Source organism: Tiliqua scincoides, chromosome 1 (genome assembly GCF_035046505.1).
Source record: "Tiliqua scincoides isolate rTilSci1 chromosome 1, rTilSci1.hap2, whole genome shotgun sequence".
Classification (NCBI taxonomy): Eukaryota; Metazoa; Chordata; class Lepidosauria; order Squamata; family Scincidae; genus Tiliqua; species Tiliqua scincoides.
Window position 1 is genome coordinate 248,849,139 of NC_089821.1, and position 18,958 is coordinate 248,868,096.

General features: G+C 42.4%; 1 protein-coding gene across 8 annotated transcripts in view; it reads left to right on the forward strand.

Annotated features, from left to right (window-relative positions):
* Nucleotides 1–18,958, forward strand: part of ENAH (ENAH actin regulator) — a 185,171-nt gene that overhangs the window by 152,475 nt on the left and 13,738 nt on the right. For 6 of the 8 annotated variants that reach the window (XR_010793987.1, XR_010793986.1, XR_010793984.1 and 3 more), the window contains one exon: nt 18,028–18,157. The exons of 1 other annotated variant lie outside the window; for it this stretch is intronic. Coding sequence is in view for 1 of the 7 variants with exons in the window: in XM_066618696.1 (XP_066474793.1) it covers nt 18,028–18,107 (80 nt within the window). In the remaining 6 variants the exon portion in view is untranslated. Of the gene's footprint in view, nt 1–18,027; nt 18,283–18,958 lie in introns of those variants that run through there. One more of the 8 variants, XM_066618696.1, reaches the window with a different exon arrangement.

The following is an 18,958-nucleotide window of genomic DNA, read 5'->3' on the forward strand; positions in this document are numbered from 1 at the left end:
AGCAGCAGCTAAGAATATGCACTTCCTGTGCCACTATAGACCCTAAAGGAGGGTAGGCACAGCCTTGAGGCTATTGTTTGGTGGGTGAAACTAATGCTTCCTTCTTCTCAACAATGTGGTTTGTGTTAAGCTCATTCCGGATGTGAGCTAACGTGTATGATATAGATGTTGCATCCTAGTTTCTAGCATAAATGCAATTATGCTTACAGATGGCAGAACTCTGAAGAATGTATTCAGAAATGCAACAAAATACTGATTTTCTCTCATAAAGAAAATTTTTCTTTGGCAAATTGCAACATGTGCTAAGTAGTTGCTTATTGATGATATCCGTGATCTGTGTGAAAACAGATTTCTATCTGGGTATTCAAGCGAGGGTACGTTTTGCTGCACCAGTTTAGCAGCATCTTACTTTTTTGCTCTAGAAATTAAGTGACAGCACCGGAAACAGTTTTGAATGCCAGAACATTGCTGTGGAACCCGTGAAGAAATACTGAAGATAGAACTTCAGGGCATATGCAAACTGACTGTCCTTGGAAAAAAACATTACAAAGCCATACATCCTCTGAACTGGGGGAGAGGTTCCAGGGAGGCTGAGTTCCAATGTCTGTCTTTAAAAATGAAGCATTGGAAGTGTTTCTTATTAAGTATATAACCTCATGTCCGGCCTAAGTAACAACACCTCGTCTAAAGTATACTAAAAATGCAAATATACAAATAAACTAATGACATATTTGACCCTGGCTCTTGCCTCCTTGGGTGCAGGGTCAAAGCATGGATGCATGAGAAGGGGGAGACTTTCTCTAGGTCCAGAGGCCAAGTGTGGCCCAGTCTATGCTTCAAATCCACTGAGGAAAAAACAGAATTACAGGATCCCCCCTGTATCCGCAGGGATCCGTTCCAGGCACATCCCACGGATATGGAAACAGATGTGGGGGAACCCTATAGGTGCAATGCAATGCTCCTTCCCCTGTGCCCCCCATACCCTTTATCTTCCATTTTCTTCATTAACAAGCAGTCATGTTTCTTGCTTTTACAGACACTACAAGAGGAATGTGACATGCAGGCTGGCAATGTGCGTGCTAGGGGAGGAGACTAAGGGCAGAATCCTAACCAAGTTTCCAGCACTGGCATAGCTGTGCCATTGGGGCATGTGCTGCATCCTGCAGTTGGAGGGCAGTCACAGAGGGCTCCTCAAGGTAAGGCAAAGTTTGTTCCCTTACCTCGGAGTTGCACTGTCCTTATGTCAGTGCTGGAAAGTTGGTTAGGATTGTTAACAGGAAGCAAGACAGTTCATTCCTGCTTTTTGTTAGCATTCTAATTGTGACCCCCTAACATGCAGGTGGCCTACCTGCTTATTGTATTCCTCTTGTAGTATCTGTTAAAGTAAGAAACATTACTGCCTTTTAACTAAGAAAATAGAAGGTATTGGTCCTGGATTGGCTTATTAGTGGTCATCACTTGCTTAATGATATCACTTCTAGCCCTGAGCAGGCACCATAAATGCTATCCGGCACATTTGATTTCTGGAAGACAATAATGAGATTGTGAGATTGTGACAGGACTTTGGAGAGGAAGTGGTCCCTAAGTAAGGTTTAAAGCAAAGGTAGCAACTCATTTACAACTGGAATTTGGCCCAAAAGTTCAATTAAATCAGAGGGATGTTCTGGCAGGAGCTGAGATTGGGAAATGTTTTGTTTAGGTTTTGAATTCTTCAGTTCTGGGTGGTGTGCATTTGTGCAGTGCAAACAACTCTGTGATATTTTGGCAAACAAAAAACAACAATATGGAAGAACTGAACCTTTTAGCTTGAATAGGTTGTAAGAGCAATTTCAGTTAGTGGCTTGTGTCAGAAGAGGATATACATTTTGGGATCCATTCTGCTTGCTCCACTTGACAAACACCCCTGCAAAAGTCCTTTGTAGTCTTGCTGCTGCTTTTAGCAATGCTGCCAAGAGACCAAGAAGCAGAACCGACTGATCAGGAAATGATCTAAACCACAGCTCTGAAACAGATGTGTTCATGCCACATGAGAACAAGAGCTTAAATGAGAGCTTTCCTCTCATTTAGTACAGCTACAAAACACAAACACCCTCTCACTGATTTGTCAGACAGTAAAATGTTGACAAGAAAACAACTGGGTGGAAGATGCCATTTCTGATCATTGACGCAAGAACTATGCATCCTACCGTTTGGCTAATCAATACATGTGAAAGCCCACCTGTAAACTTTGACAAGCATTTAGTGCAATGTCCTGCCTTCTTGAGTGCTGAAATGTATCCAACAGTGCTGCTTTTGTCTCACAGGATTAAAGCTGCAATTCCGAACACGCTTACCTGGGTGTAAGCCCCTGTGGGACTTACTTCTGATTTACACATGCATAGGATTAGGTTATATTCATATGTATGCTATTCATATGTGCCTGAAATTTGGTTGCCCTGATTTATGCATGAAAGTTGATGATTTCAGGACAAAGTTATGAATATGTGAAAATGCAGATAGTGAATTCTGAGTTACCCAAATATTTTGTCAGCATTCACTGCGATATGCCTGGAAAGTGGAGAAGATCTCTCTCTTTTTGCACATTCGTGAATTTCATCTGGTATTGTCAACATTCACCTCCAGTTTGGACATTTGATGTAACTTATTTATGCTTGAAGGAGAGCAAATCAATGAGTGAGCCTCCTTTCATGAATGCAGCTCAGACACTAAGTTGACTTTGAGGTAACTGTAATATTAGTATGCATAATTTCTCCACTAGGCCAGTGGTTCTCGAACTTTTCCGGCTCAAGCCTCCCCTGATCCTTGCAGCCATTGGCCACGGCCCCCCATTACAACACCTCACCTCAGTTACCCCCAAAATGGGGATGAAGGTGTTATAATTATACACTAGAAACAAGGCTGCCAGCACTCTGAGGCTGCAATCCTAACTACACTTACCTGAGAGTAAGACCCATTGAACAAAATAGGACTTACTTCTGAGTAGACCTGGTTAGGATTGTGCCCTGAGTTTGTTAGCAGCACACCTGGAGGGTTTGGGAAAGGGGAGGGGGAGAGAAGTGATGAATTTTCTGGGGGAGGGGAAGACTTTGTTTTGTGTGTATCTGCTAATTGCAAACTGATGCAAACTGAGACCTAGAGACTGTTTGGCTGGAATCCTAACCCCACTTTCCTGGGAGTAAGTCTCATTGAACACAATAGGACTTACTTCTGAGTAGACCTAGCTAGGATTGTGCCTTTTGTCTTACAATAGCAGCCAACAGAGTAACCCTCCCCCCAAAAGGAGGCAGGAGGAAAGGGGGCATGGCTAAAAAGGAATGGGGATTTTTATTTTTAATCAATTTTTGGAGACAAAGCCATCAAGAGTGGCTTTTTTTTCCTTTTTGAAGGGGGAGGAAAAAGAGAAAGGTGAGGATTCTTGGTTAAACTGACACAGACCCCACGCCTATGTAGGTCTACTCAGAAGTAAGCCCCATTTGAGTCAATGGGGCTTACTCCCAGGAAAGTGTGGAAAGGATTGCAGCCACATACAGCAAGATTACAACTCACCCCAAAGTAGGTGGGGGCTGCTCACGCACATACACCCAACATGCAGATGCCACCCCCGTTCCCCCCAGGCAAGACGGAGGGATGCAGACTGGGGCATTTGGACACAGTCCCCCCCCACTAGGAGCAGGCTGGCTCCTTCCTTCCCAAGCAGCCTTGACCAATCCCAGGATGCCCAGGGTGTGGGACACACTGGGAAATGTAGTCTTTGGGGTGAGGTTGTACATGGAGAGAGATGCGGCACCTCTGCCTACCCAGCCAGCCTTCTCTCCCACCTCCCCCCACCATGTTTCACACGCCCTCCCAGCCTCAGGCTGCCCTACCCACCTCGTTCACAGCTGCAGAAAAGCAGCAAGTCAGGAGGCAGCAGAGCAGAGCAGCTGGTGGCCACCTCTCTCCCCCAGATGCTCTTTCGACGCCCCTGGAGGCTAGCCAAGCCTCCCTAGGGAGGCGGGACATATAGATTGAATACCTCAGCACTAGGCTAATGGATATTGGTTCTGTTGTCATCTATAGGCAGTGCCCTGCTGGAGTTGGCCTTAACTGCATTTTATTTAACAGACAGTACAGGAAGAGGGCAGAGATGGAAAGTGCAATTCAAGTCAGTGAAATCTGAAAGCTGCTTCTTAGACATTGCCAGCACGCTGGGTTTCTCTCCAGGCTCGTTCAGAACATACATGCTGTTTACCTGGTCTCACATGGTAAATGACATGCACACTCATGGAGCATGCACATCCTCCCCTCCTTTTCAAGAGAATTCAGACGTATTTGGGGCATTTTGTTTGTGTGAAGATTCAGCAGAGGAGCAGTTAAGGCAAACTCCCTCCCCCCACCCTGGGCATTCAAAGAAAATGCCATGATTTCTGCTAAATGCGAGAGAAGGGGCCAGGATATAAGTGGCTGTCAATTTTATTTATTCACCTGTCTCCCAAGTGTATGTGGAGGAATTAAAGGAAGAAATTCTGACTCAGGCTGCAGCTGTGGCAATTTTTGGACATTGCCCACATTTTGTGGCACCCCCTTCTTGCTATACTATCCACCACTTGCTATACTACTCAGTGGTGTCACTAGGATTCGCGTCACCCGGTGTGGGAGGCCTGCGCATCACCCCATGCAGTGGGAGGGGCAATGCCTCAGGTGGTGGGCGTGGTGATGTGCCATTGCCCCGCCCCAATGGTTTTTTGGCTGTACCTTTTGTTAGAACACAGATATTTCAATGTGGTGTGCTTCATTGCATTCTGCATGAAATTACGCATTGAATGATATATAACATGATGGTATTATTCCTCCAAATTCTGACTTTAGTGATTTTGAAAACATGTAGAGTCTCTCTCTCTCACACACACACCCCATGTCAACTTACTAACACCTTATTTCAGCAGTTCTCAAACTTTTAGCACTGGGACCCACTTTTTAGAATAACAGTCTGTCCAGGACCCATTGGAAGTGATGTCATGGCCAGAAGTGACATCATCAAGCAAATTTAAAATAAATAATTATAAAAAATTAAAATAAAAGAAATAATTAAATAAGGGGGAGCCGGTCCTGTTCAACCAAGTGAATCTACTCTGAAGTAAGTTCCATAGTGGTCAATGGGGCTTACTCTCAGGAAAGTGTGGGTAGGATTGCAGCCTGTGAGCCCAATCCTATGCATGAAGTAAGTCCCATAGTGGTCAATGGCGCTTACTCTGTAGTCTGCCTGCAATAACAAAACCCCCCCCCCCAAAAAAAAAGAATCAGTAAGATTTCCAGCCCTCTCAGTGCCCAGTTTAAAGTTCTTCTATTCAGGCATATCCATATAAAGACCCACCTGGCTTTGCAAGTGCAAAATAGAAAACATTTACCAGTTCAAGCCTTACCAGTTCAAGCCTCTTTCTTACCAGTTCAAGCCTCTTTTTTTGTCCTTTTTAGTGGGGGAGAGAGGCTGCCTTCTGGAACATATGTTGAGCTTCAGTTCCATCGGATTGGGAACATTCTGGTGTCCTCACTTTCCCCTTTGCCTGGCCTGACCACCAGCCAAGACTCGTCTGCCTACTCGTGAGTAAACACGACTGTGAGGCTGCTTTGCTTTCCATAGGACTGGGAGGGAGAGACCTCCTTCTGACCATTCTGATGTCCTTGGAGTCCTCTCAGCCTGCTCTGAGTCCTCTCAGTCATTGCCTGAACTAAGACAAGTTCTCCTACTCACGAGTAAACGCAGCCATGTGGCTTCTTTCTGGCTCAATAGACGCAGCTGGGAGGGAGGCAGGGACCTCCTTCTCGTGTTTTTGGGGGCCGTATTCATTGGATCGGGACCATTCTGGCATCATTGGATTCCTCTCAGCCTGCCCTTTCCGATGGACTATGGCAGTACACCTACTCGCGAGTAAATGCACGATACGGCTCACTTTCACTTTCCATAGGACTCCATGCATTTTTTCTTTCTGGTTTTTTGGTCATAACTTTTGAAGGAAATGAGCTATTTCAATTCTGTTTTTTGCATTGCATTCTGCTGGGAATTCCACATCCAACGGTGTATGGTACGATGGGGTAGCTCTGAAAGCCGTGAAGTTAGCATGTCCTCCCCCGGGTGCATCACCCCCGGTGCAACACCCGGTGCGGCCTGCACACCCCGCACCCCCCTAGCGATGCCAGTGATACTACTGGTTCCTGGGCAACAACTGGTCCCTGGGCAGCAACAAGACATCAGAGAGGGTGACAAGGGAGAAGGGAATGAAGATCTTTAAGTAAGATCCCCCAATCCCTCTTCCAAATGTCATTCTCAGATCTTCTTTTGCCTCTGGATAGGGCTGGTATAACTGATAGTCCAGTAAAATTCTTTTAGGCTGAATTTAACTCAGGGGCCGACAGTTGCTATCTTTATATAACTAAGGGCACAATCCTAACCCCTTATGTCAGTGCTTTCCAGCACTGACATAAGGACAATTCAGCTCCAAGGTAAGGGAACAAGCATTCCCTTACTTTAAGGTGGCCTTCATGAATGACACCCAACTGCAGGATGCAGCACATGTCCCATTGGCACCACTATGCCAGTGCTGGGAAGTACTGACATAAGGGGTTAGGATTGTGTCCTTTATGAGTGATAACTGCACATTTATAATAGAGAGAAATTGTCTAGAGAGACCCAAAGTCAATGTCATGCCCAAGATATTCTGAGGATTAACAGTTTCTGAAATCTTGCTCGCTGAAAGAAGCATTTCCTCATATCCTGGCTCAGGATACATAATTGATGTAATAATCTGAGGCTTGCTTCCTGAATGTAGGATGGTGTCTAACAACACAGTTCCTCTACTTTGTAATGGAGAAAGTTTTTGATTTGGCCGCATTGCAAGTTATGCTAAAATTACAGAAGATTTCAAGAATATTTGAGTTTGTTCTGCTTGCTGATATCAAGACAGTTTTTGGTTCTATTATATTTAGTGGTCAAAATGTTGTACTCTTTATTTTTTGTGACTAGTTCCGTTTTGTATAACTGATTTTGAGTAGCTGATGCTCTTTTTACTAGAGCAGTGCTTCTCAATCTTTTTGCCACTGCAACCCACTTTGTCAGCTGTGGTGGCTGTGTTGCACCCCAGAATACTTTCCAGCTTCTGGGTAGCACCTGCACTCAACCCACTTCATTGGCCATGTGATGTCTCAGAATGCCTCATAGCTTCTAGGTAGCACCAGTGCACGACCCACCAAAAATCGAGTTGCAACCCACTGTTTTAGAATCACTGTACTAGAACATTAGGTGATTGGATTTTCTTTCTTCCAATTACTGTTTATAAAAAAAGTATTATTCAGAATAGTGGTTTGCACAACCCACTCAGGAAGATAATAAAACTCAAAATAGTAACAATTAATTGCAGTTATTCAAAATCTAATTAAAACTTCTAAGTTTAATTTAGTCAACAAAATTGATGAACTTGATACAGAGATACTGCCTTTCAAAATCTGATAGTCATTTAGCAAAAATCTTGGATATCACATTTAAGGCGCAATCTTAACCACTTATGTCAGTGCTGGAAAGCACTGACATAAGGGCAACATAGCTCTGCGGTAAGGGAACAAACATTCCCTTACTTTGAGGAGGCCTCCATGAGTGACACCCAACTGCAGGATGCAGCACACATCCCATTGGCACTGCTATGTCAGTGCTGGAAAGCACTGACATAAGGGGTTTGGATTGCGCCCTTAGTCACTGTCCAGTAAATTCTTAATGTGATGGATGGGCTTGATGAAGTGCTTCCAGTTTCTCAGCGTCCAGGAAGTCAATTTGAAGTCACTTAGCTTGAGTCTTAAATCACCACGTTCAGTAATCTGGAGATGATTTTTTTTTTAATTTGAAGAGGAGTTGAATGATCACACTAAATTTGAGTGGTCCACCAAATATCTACAGCTCCTGCTGCTGTCTGGAGTGCAGGAATGTAGCAAAGATCATCTTGCAGCATCAATGTCTGAGGTTCAAATAGTGAACTTGAAGATGCAGAGCTACCAAAAAATGCTGACATCAGACCACAAAAACAGAGTGTACCAACTGCGTGCTGTTTTATTGTGACTTGCTCATATGAGCTGAGCAAAGGAGGCTACCACTCTCGATGCCTGTGAGGTCACATTGTTGTGTAATAATCCTGCTCAAATAAAAATCTTTTGTCTTGGTCATGTGGGCTAAATGTTTGATATCCCTGATGTAAGCAGATAGAAGCTTCTATCAGTGAGCTGCAGGATGCCTGACTTCCAAGCATCACTTTTATCAGCAATCTATCACACATGCCTGAGTTCTCTGCCTGGTGGCCTAACAGGCACCAGGCCAGTGTTCTAGCTTACAGGGGATGGTGCCATAATCCCGACACCTCCAGCAACCCTGTCACCCCCTTGTCTCTTAGTGCCCCCTTGCTGCACCCCCTCTTAGTACCTCGTAGGTAATCCCACCACCCCAGGGGAGGTGGCACCACCCACTTTGGGAACCGCTGTGTTACATGAACTGAAGATCAGTGGCGTTGCTAGTGGTGTGCGGCCCGCACTGGGTGATGCGCACAAGAGGTGGTGCACACTGGGAGAGGTGACACCACTAGTGACCAAAATCGCTAAAATCATGGTTTGTAGGAATAATACCATCATGTTATATACCATTTGATGTGTAATTTACAGTAGAATGCAATGAAATCAACTGCTTTGAAATATCTCTATTCTATCAAAAGGTATGACCAAAGAAAACCAGTGGGGTGGAATGATGGTACATCACCACACTCACCACCTGGGTTGTTGCCCCACCCACTGCATGGGAGGCGGTCCATCATGGGGGTGACGTGCTGGCCTCCTGCACTAGGTGATGCAAACCCTAATGACGCCATTGCCGAAGACACTATATACATGCAGAAGAGGACTGTTGGATTTAACCCCCAAATGTCTAGTTAAGATGATGAAATTTAAATGAAAAATATGGATAAGCAAGTGAGTATGAATGATAAAATAGAGAACAGTCTATTAATACGTTACTAGAAGGTGTAGAGGAGTCAGATGATAAAGCCAGGAAAAACAATCTGATTGTGCAGATGAGGCAAGGCCATGAAAGCCATAAGCCATTATGTTTATGGATGTTTATAGTTAAATTAGTTTAAAACAAACTGTTATGTTTATATGTTTAGCATTTCACAAACAAATATTAAGAAATAAGAAAAGTGTTTATATGTATAGCAATGCTTATATGTTTGGAAAAAAACATTTTTCTGGTCTTTGTCTGCAAAATTGCAAGTAGGCAGTTAATCAGTCTCAAGGAATGCCAAGGACAAGATAATGGTTCAGGCTTCAGAGCACTGTTTGTGAAAAGAAGCTGGATTTTCCATCTGTCAGGCTAATTGGTAGTATGATAAATGAACACTAAACTGAACAGATGAAAACACATAGGAAAAGGCTTTTTCCAGATTTAAACCTTTTGTTCCATTTTAAACCAAAATACAGTCTTAAATAAAGACTGGGAAGAGTTATAAACACCATAGCATCACAGAAGTGCCAAATAAACATGCCTGCATGCCAGTAGTTCTTTAATGCCTCAATAATTGTAGAGATTGTTTTTTTAAAAATGTAATCAACATATATAAAGGCACAGTAATGAGTTTTAGCTGTTAGAATAGTTTAATCAAAGCATGAAATACACAGAAAGAGGAAAGTTATTAAGTTTTACTTAAAAGCCACAAGTTTGAAAATGTAATTCAAATCTAACTTGAGAAGGCAGAAGTCTGGCAGAAGTTAATTAACAAGGAAACACTAGAACTCTTAAGAAAAGCATTCCAACTCTATAGACTCAAGGCCCCACCTGTCACTCTAATTGGAACTAGAGAAATATACAACTTAAAGTGAGATTAGATACAACATACAGAGAACTAAGGGGAGGCAGGAAGCAGGATGTACCTGCACCAATTAATCAAGAAGCTGATATCTCTTGGCATTTGCAATAATAAATTATTGCCAGAAGCGAGAAAACTAGAGGTTATACACAGGTTATACACAGGTTAGAGGCATTTTAATGGGGAAGAAGGCCTTGGCAGAGACAGTAAATCTGTTGCTAATTAAAATAGAGTTTTCCAAGATACAGACATCAGCAGAAACAGCTGGACAGGAACAAGATAATATGAGAAAGCCCCTAATTAGCAAACATTCCTGAGAACCTCTGTCAGAGCTAAAAGCTGACAGGAGAGGCTAGATTTAATTGAAATAAAGAAAGGTCTCTTAAAATCCTTATTTACAATAAGAAGTTAGTTTGTCTTGTATTAAATATCATTATACCTCTATGCATCACAATAACAAAGTCATATAAAGGGAATTAATAAAGGAAAGACCAAAAGGCTTAGTTTAACTCTGTCAAGGTCAGAAATAAGCAAAAAAATATCAAAAATCCAGTTCTGTAATAAATGAGTAAACAGTGTCACCTAGTGTTTGTTGGAAACAGTGTTTTTTATATGTCTCAATGAAAATTTTGACCATATTTAGAGTCTGTAACTTGAAACTAACCAATCAAATGCTTGTAAAGTGATCTCTAGCCAATTCTGAGAAAGCCCCATCTCTGATGTCACACATCTCTGATGTCACACATCAGCCAATGAAATGTAAGACTCCTCAAACAAAGGAGCCAGAATCCAATATAAGGGAGAGGCACACACTGGAAAATTGCTTTTCTCTGAGAGCTCTGAGAGTTCCCACATAGCTCTCATTGCTCTCTTCATTTTGGACAGGAGTCCCTGAGAAGCCCGTTGCTGGCAAAGAAATAAAGCTTGCAGATGATCACCACTCTCGCCTACTGAGTTTGCTTTTGAACTTTGCTTTGACCTTGCAACACAGAGAATATCTGAATATCCGTTTAGCCTGGAAAAGAAAGGGTCAGAGTGGATATGAGAGCGCTCTTCAAATACCGGAAGGGATGTCATATGTAAGAAGGAACACAACTGTTCTCCACTGCCTCTGAGTGCAGAACAATGTACAACAATGGGTACAAACTGCAAGAGAAGAGATTCTGCTTGGACATCAGGAAGAAATTATTGATGCTAAGGGTAGTTTGGTAGTGGAACAGATTGGTGGATTCTCCCTCACTGGAGATCTTCAAGCAGAAGCATGGCAGGCATTTACTAGAGATACTCTAGGAAGATTTCCTGCTACAGGCAGGGGGTTGGACTAGATGACCTTGTGGGTGCCTTCCAACTCTATGATTCTATGAAAATACTCTTTTTAGAGAAAGTTGGATAGAGAATGCTGGATTTTTTTTTAAACACTGAATATAGCAGATGCAAGGCTGTGTCTTGGCTTTATGGTTTGGGCTGCTGAAGTATATATTCTGGTTCAACTAAGCATCCATTTGATACATTAATTAAATCATATGATGATGGCTTTTTGTTGTTTTTTTTAGAATACAGGTAACACCTGCTGAAAATACCTGATCAAATTGTACATACAGTAATTCTTCTGTTCAGTTATCTAATCTTTCTTCTGAAGCCCTAAATAAAAGGAGGCAGTCAGAGTCTATTACCCTAACATTACAAGAGAAGTCAATTATCTATAGGTGGAGATTTGTTTGTTTGTTTGTTTGTTTGTTTGTTTCAAGAACCAAACCTGTTCTTTAGCAGGATTAGTGCTTGATCAGCTTGATGCTGAAGGAAAAAAGAGCTTGAAAGTGATGTTGCTTTGATTTCTTGATTATAAGTAAGTAGCATTAGAGTTGTGGGAATGCTTCACAAAACCTTTGAAATCATCTGTAATGTGAATGGGGACTTTTAATTGGTATTATGAATGTTAGCCCAAGATTAGCCATGTTCCTTAGCTTTAGTTTGCTGTGTCCTTTTTTATATACTGATAAAAAAAATCTGTTCTTTCAGTTCTTCATATAATGATGATTGCTACATCTGGCTTCTTTTAAAGGCTGTACCCGAATGAAGAAACAGCTCCATAAAAACACTTGTCCCAGATAGTGCCATTCAACAGAGTCTCTCACCTTTGAAAGTTTGATCTGACTGAAATGCCACAATGTTTAACTGCAGGCAAAATTGAGTTTCAGTGGAGAAAACATTAACATCTGTAGCTTGTAATACATATTTAATTAAAGGAGAAACTACTTTCCTTGGCTTCCTTCTAATTAAATTGAGACAGAGTGTAGTAATTATGGTAACTTGTCTACACAGAAAACACTCCTATTTCAACACAGCCAGAGGCTTCTGTGGAAGTTATGTGACAGTGGAGCATCTTAGGTAACCCCCACATCTTGTTGTATGAGTAAAACGATTTTACTCCTAGCTGCTGGTTCCTGGCATCCCTTGACCCCTGAGAGGCCTCCTATATGTGCATTTTCCTGATAGGACAAGATTGTGCACATGTTGCCCTATGTTCTCCATGGGATGGACAAGACATGACCTTTAGTTTACTAATTGCTTCACTATACATCCTACAACAAAACAAACATGTAAATCTAATGCAGGAGTTGAAGGGTGCATTTTCAGGGGAAAACTGACAGGCATGGGAAGAATTATGCACCTCTCTGCCCCTCATTCACAGTATTTCTGGCAATGACTGTTTGGGTATGCTCTGGAACTACTGCACATAACTGAATGGTAGAGCATATGCTTAGCGTGCAGAAGGTTCCATGTTTAATCTCTGGCATCTCCAATTATAAAGGGATTGTATGTATCAAGACAATTAAATATTTCTGCCTCAGTCTTTGAGTAAACTATAGGGCTAGATGCACCAATGGTCTGACTTTCTGGCAGTTGCATATGTGCTATCATCAACATAACCAGCTATAAATTGCTTATCTCTTCTGCCCAACGTTGCATATATGCAACAGAGACCAAATGTGTACACTTGTGGGGCAGGCATATTAATTGCAAAGGTATGCCCCTTTTGTATGTTTTTCTTTTTAAAAGCCAACATAACTTTTAAGGAAATCTGTAGACGTTTTACTGAACTTAGTTTACTTGCATTCATGCCTTTTACTTACTCTAAAGTATGTCCCACAGTATTTTCAGAAGTACCCCAATATAAGTACTATGTATGCATAGTACCGCAGTACACTAGCACTTGACATGAAATTCCTCTGAACGAAATAGGAATTATTTTCTTTGAATTTCTGCCTGCCACATCATTGTTAAAAGGCTTAGCAGAGTCTTGTTCAGTTGTTATACTGTATAAACGGGTTGGTCTGTCCTGACAAATGCTGTCCTGGGGAGACTGTCTCCTCATTTGATTTAATCTATGATAAACTTTGTTCCACACCTAGCTAACAGTGGATAATATTTATGTTTTTATTTAGAAATATTATATTCCACCTTTCCAGGTTTTTTTTAGAACTGCACAAGGTAGCTAACAATCTACAACAATTATAAAAATAGCATAAATTAAAACTCAATATAAAACCCAGCATATTTAAAGTGACGAATAAAAGAGCCATACAAAATAACATGAAAGCAGATTTTTAAAACGCATTAAAACGTAAAGGCAGACAGACCAATAGCAGTAATAAAACAACGGCAACCAAAGGAGGCCAAAGTGCCAAAAAATCATAAACTTCGTATACCTCAAATGACTAATAAAGAGAATAAAAAGACCACCTGGACACCAATGAATGATTTTCAGATCATGAGTGTGTATATGGAAGGAAAGGAGTAGAACTGTGCCTGCTGTCCCTGGCAGTATATATACCTACAGGACCTGTACACACATTTTATAATGTCAAATTTATTATGCTATAATTCATACATATACTGAACATGGTGTATACTGAACTTGCTGTAACATGGCAGTTGCTTGTCCCAGTTAAGTAATTAATAAATTAGTTAATGAATTAGACCAAGTGCTTGACATATTCCCCAGTGGCATCTATACACCACTAACATCATTGACTAAGGACACAATCCTAACCAACTTTCCAGCACTAACATAGCTGTGTCAATGTGGCATGCTCTGCATCCTGCAGTGGGGAGGCAGTCAAGGGGGCTTCCTTAAGGTAAGGTAAGGCCTCCTTAAGGCATGTTTGTTACCTTAACTTGGGGCTGCATTGCAGCTAGGTCAGTACTGGAAAGTTGGTTAGAATTGCGCCCTTAAGGAATCTGCAGATATCCACCAACATATGTGCTGGAATTGTTCTACACATCTCTTCAATTATTTCCCTTGAAGTTCGAGTGTTGCAGGTTTTCTGCCATGAAGTATGTATGAATCAGAGCTCATTAAAATATGTGTACTTTTCTGGAGATGCTCTGTATATGTAAAAAATCAGCCACACAGATTAATCCTTTGGTATGCTTTCAGATATCACCTAAGTAGGGGATTAGTGTCAGGGTTAGAGCTGGACAGCCAATTTCCTTTATGATCTGCTTTTGAAGTTATGCTTGTCTTGTGCCTGAAAGTAATAACTCTGCAAGGGCACCCAGTCTCTGTGATACATAGCTTCCTATCAGAAGGACCCATGTAACATGGCTTTTCTAACATGTAAAGCATTTGTACTGTTCTGAGTTGCAAGCTGAGCAGTGATGCATTTTAAGTTCCAGGAAAAATGAACAAAGATTCCATTTGTTGGGCCACTTCCTGCCCCATTCCACTCCCTTCATATTTTTTTTCCGTTGCTGACTAGATTTGGCCTTGATCACATTTTCATTGCTTATCTGATTAGTGAGGGTCACTGATTGACTCAACCTCTGGGAAGGCCCTCCCTTACCTGGAGAAGACCCCCAGCACATAGTCTGGCAGTGCATCTCAATCAGCAGGAGAGAGAAAGGATAGGATTGGACCATTAGACATGCTCAATATACATATAACAAATGCCCCTATAGAAAATATCAACAACAGAAGTCCAAGAAAAGTTTTATAAACTTGACAAATCATCATGGGTGTGTGTATCACAAATAACATAATCCCTACCAAAGAGAGAGAAATATACTGAATGTGGAGTGGGAAAAGGAAGAGATGTGAGATGGGGATGATTTTTATAAGATGTGACCTGAGCTGCTTCCACAACTAGAGTGAGCTTGAGCCATGTATTTTAAGAGAGAAGGACTGTGATACAGGCTCCACCAGGAGAAACAAATCAAGCAAGGGTACAGGTTGAGTCTAATTATTCCCGTGGGTTCCATTCCAAGCACTCACGTGGATGGCAAAAAATGCACTATAGCAAATCAATTTAAAAAACAAAGTTTCTTTGCTCTGGTGTTTGAAAAACAGCCTTGCTGACCTTCTGACTCTAAGATAAGAGTAATTAAGAAGACAATCCATTAATCAGTCCTCCTCCAACCGCTTCACTCAGCCGCTCCCTTCACCAATGCAAACAGAGGGAAGGGAGGGGCTGCTGGAGAGAGAAGGATTGATGGATTGTCAGCCAGCTGTCCTATTAAGGAGGCTGTTGTTAAAGGACTGTTCAGTTTTTTAAACTGATTTTAAAGGGATGCATTTTTCCCCTTCTCCAGGGATCAGCACATTCCTTCTCATTTGCAGGGGCCATTCCTGTTGAATCAAATCCGTGTATAAAAAATCTGTGTATAAACCTGTATTTTGAAGAGAGGAATCTGATCTAGACAGAAGGAAGAGCTATATGTGACCTTGGCTTCTTTTAGCTCCCATGTCTGCTGCATAAACTCTGTGTTTTGCACAGCTTTCCTAGCTCCTAATTTTTTTGGAAAGAGATGCATTGCTTGCTTCTAGTAATCTATTTCTTACACAATATCTTCCGTGTAAGGAAAAAAAAACAGGATTAGGGTTTAAAACATAATATACTATACTGTACACACTTCATAAAGAGTGGAGTGTATCATTTTGTGACATAAACATAATATTTTATGACTACAACATAATACTCCTTGGTCATTCTTATTTGAAAATACTGGGTTAAAAATCTCTAATTCACAGCAGAAAAATGTATTTGCTCAACACTTGCTGGACTGGAGCCAAGGTGAAGTTTTTTTATTGTTTTGGCTCACTGGCGGAAGGTGCGGCCTTCTTGATTTTGGCGAGAAGAAGCATTTTACACATATTTAATACTAAATATTTACTTTCCTTTCAGAAATATGATGGCTAACCTGGAAAGCAGGAGACTAATTGTTAAAAAAGACCACATGCAAACTTGATATAGAGAAGTTATTCTAAAATTTTAAAAAATGTTTTAAAGCTTTAGAATAGATTGTTGTGATTTAAAGTGTGCTTTGTGCTTGCCTTAGGGAGGGAATCAGGAAACACCTTAGCTTTATAGGCTAGGCCAGTTGAAGGAACAAAGCAAGTGTTTCATATTAACTGTTAGCATGCAATATTCTAATGTCTCTGAGCTTTTCCTTTGGCTTGGGCTCTAGAATGAGCCTTGCATACCGGAAATAATTTCTTTAGTTCATAAAAATGCTAATTCTGCTGTGCTTTGTGAGACGCTAATGATTTTGCATGCTTCCACAGAAAAATCATATCTGAAAGGTTAACAGGAAATCAATTGTATATGTTCACCCCAACTCAATGATTTAAAGCAGTGGTTCCCAAACTTTTTAGAGTCCCTAGAGCAGGGGTAGGCAACCTTAAACACTCAAAGAGCTATTTGGACCCGTTTTCCGGAGAAAAGAAAACCTTGGGAGCCACAAAACCCTTTTGACATCTAAAATGAAGATAACACTGCATATATAGTTTTTTTTTACCTTTATGCTATGTATAAAAAAAACTATAGTGTGTTGCATTTTTGAAATGAATGAACTGCTACAGAGTTCACTTGGTGCACTTCAGGCGCCATTTACCTTTAGCCCAAACCTTTTTATTGGGTGGCTTAAAGTTGAAAGCAACTGAGGCTGCAGTCCTATCCACAATTTCATGGGAGTAAGCCCCATTGGCTATAATGGGACTTACGTCTGAGCAGGCAGGCATAGGATTAGGCTCTTAGGCTACAATGAGAGCCACACTTTTCTGGGAGTGAGACCCATTGACTCCAATGGGGCTTACTTATGAGTGGGCATGCACAGGATTGGGCTCTGAGGTTTCAATCCTAGGCACACTTTCCTGGGAGTAAGCCCCACTGACTCCAATGGGACCAACTTCTGAGTAGGCATGCATAGGACTGGGCTCCAACCGAGCCTGCCAGGGGGCTTCTTGGTGGTGAGGGCAATCCCGTCCTCCTCCGCCCTTCTGCCAGGCCAGGCTGGAGGCATCTGTGGAGGCACAGAAGCCATTTTATGGTGGAACCAGCGAGGGGCAGAGAGGAGGCCCAGCGGGCGCCCACGCAGGGCCGGCCTCAGCAGCAGCGGTGGGCGGGCCTGGGTGGGGCGGGCAAGTGGCGCACCCCTAGGGGCATCGTGAGAACGTGTGCCGGGCCTGCTGGGTGTCTGAGCGGCGGAAGGGGCTGGCTGGCTGGCTGGCTGGCGGTGCCACTTCTGCCTCGGCTGGGCCACTCCATGCAAGGCCACTCACGGCTGATGAGTGTCCTGGGTGCACAGCGAGGGGTGGCAGGAGCGGGGCCATGAGGTAGTGCAACCACACCCGCCTCTGCCGCCATGAAGAGGCCGCCGCCCGCAAGCCGCCCCACCATACTGTCCACACTGCTGCCGCCCAAGGAGAGAGAGGCGCCAGGGAGGCGCTCTATCACCCCCTTTGCCACTTTCACCCAGCCTTCGGAGCCACAGCAGATGGCTGAAAGAGCCGCATGCTGCTCCGGAGCCGCGGGTTGCCGACCCTAGCCCTAGACTCCTAGAGGCTGCTGTCTGTGACTTATAAATGCTAAGGGATGTGGCTATAATGGTGATTGGGCAGCAGTGCTCCCCCTAAAGTAGAAGCTTTAACCTTTGATGCACATAACCTAATCTGCCCTGTCAGTTTTGCAAACCAACAAAAATTGGGTCATGATTCGCTGGTGGGCTGCGGACCCACAGTTTGGGAACAGTAGATTTAAAGTGATTGTGTAGTAATTATTAGCATACTACCATAGATACTTGCCTATAAGGCAAGAAATTTCTACCAATAAATCAAGCGTAGATTGACACCTTGTCTTATCTGTGGACCACTCAGGGGCCAGGGCTGTTCAGACATCTTGCCACAGCCAAGAGAAGACCAGACAAGCTTCAAAAGTACCTACGGAGGGTCTGTGAGGTGTCTGAGGAACATTTTGAGTGATTGCGGACAACTTACAAACATGCAGGTTTGTTTACATTTGTTGAAGCCCCGTTTTAGAGTCTTTTGATACTGCTTCTTAACTCCAAACCCAGGAGTGTCTCTTAAAGACAACTGTGAACAATATAAAAAGTTGTCTGGAAGTGACTGAAGCAGGGTGTTGTGCTGAGGTAAGCTGTTTCTGTTGCTTTATATTGGTGATGCATTCTGATATATTGGTGATTCTGATATATATATTGGTGATGTTCTGGATGGTTTTTAAAGCTGCAGATGCTTTTCTGCAGTTTCAAACCTGGATTTTTGTAAGCAATTCAATGCGATGTTCAATTCTGTTGCTTGGGGGAGGGGGAAATGGCACACAGTACTACATAAGCACCTTATTAATGTCTTCAGAAACAGTGGTGTGGCTCAGATTCCCCTCCCTTTTCAATCAGGCTCCAGGGCAAGCTGCAGCTCATCCTCACAAGCACCATTCCCCAAATTCTACTCCCAGCTTAACCAAGGTCATTCCATGATTTTTGGCTGAAAACCTGCCCTCAACTTATCTGTGAGATGTCTTATAGGCGAGTGTCTACGGTACTTAAAACTGAATTCTGTACACTAATATATCCAAAATATTGCATGACATTTTGTGTTCTATTGAAAACCTCTTTCACTCATCTATGAAAATTGAGAGGAGATATTCTGCATACTGACTGCCTCAGAATATTCTTTTAGATGAATACCGTAATCCTATGTATGTCTACTCAGATGTTAGTTCTCTTGAGTATCATGGCCCTTACTGCCAGGTAAGTGTGCATAGGATTCCACCCTAACAGAGTAATATAAT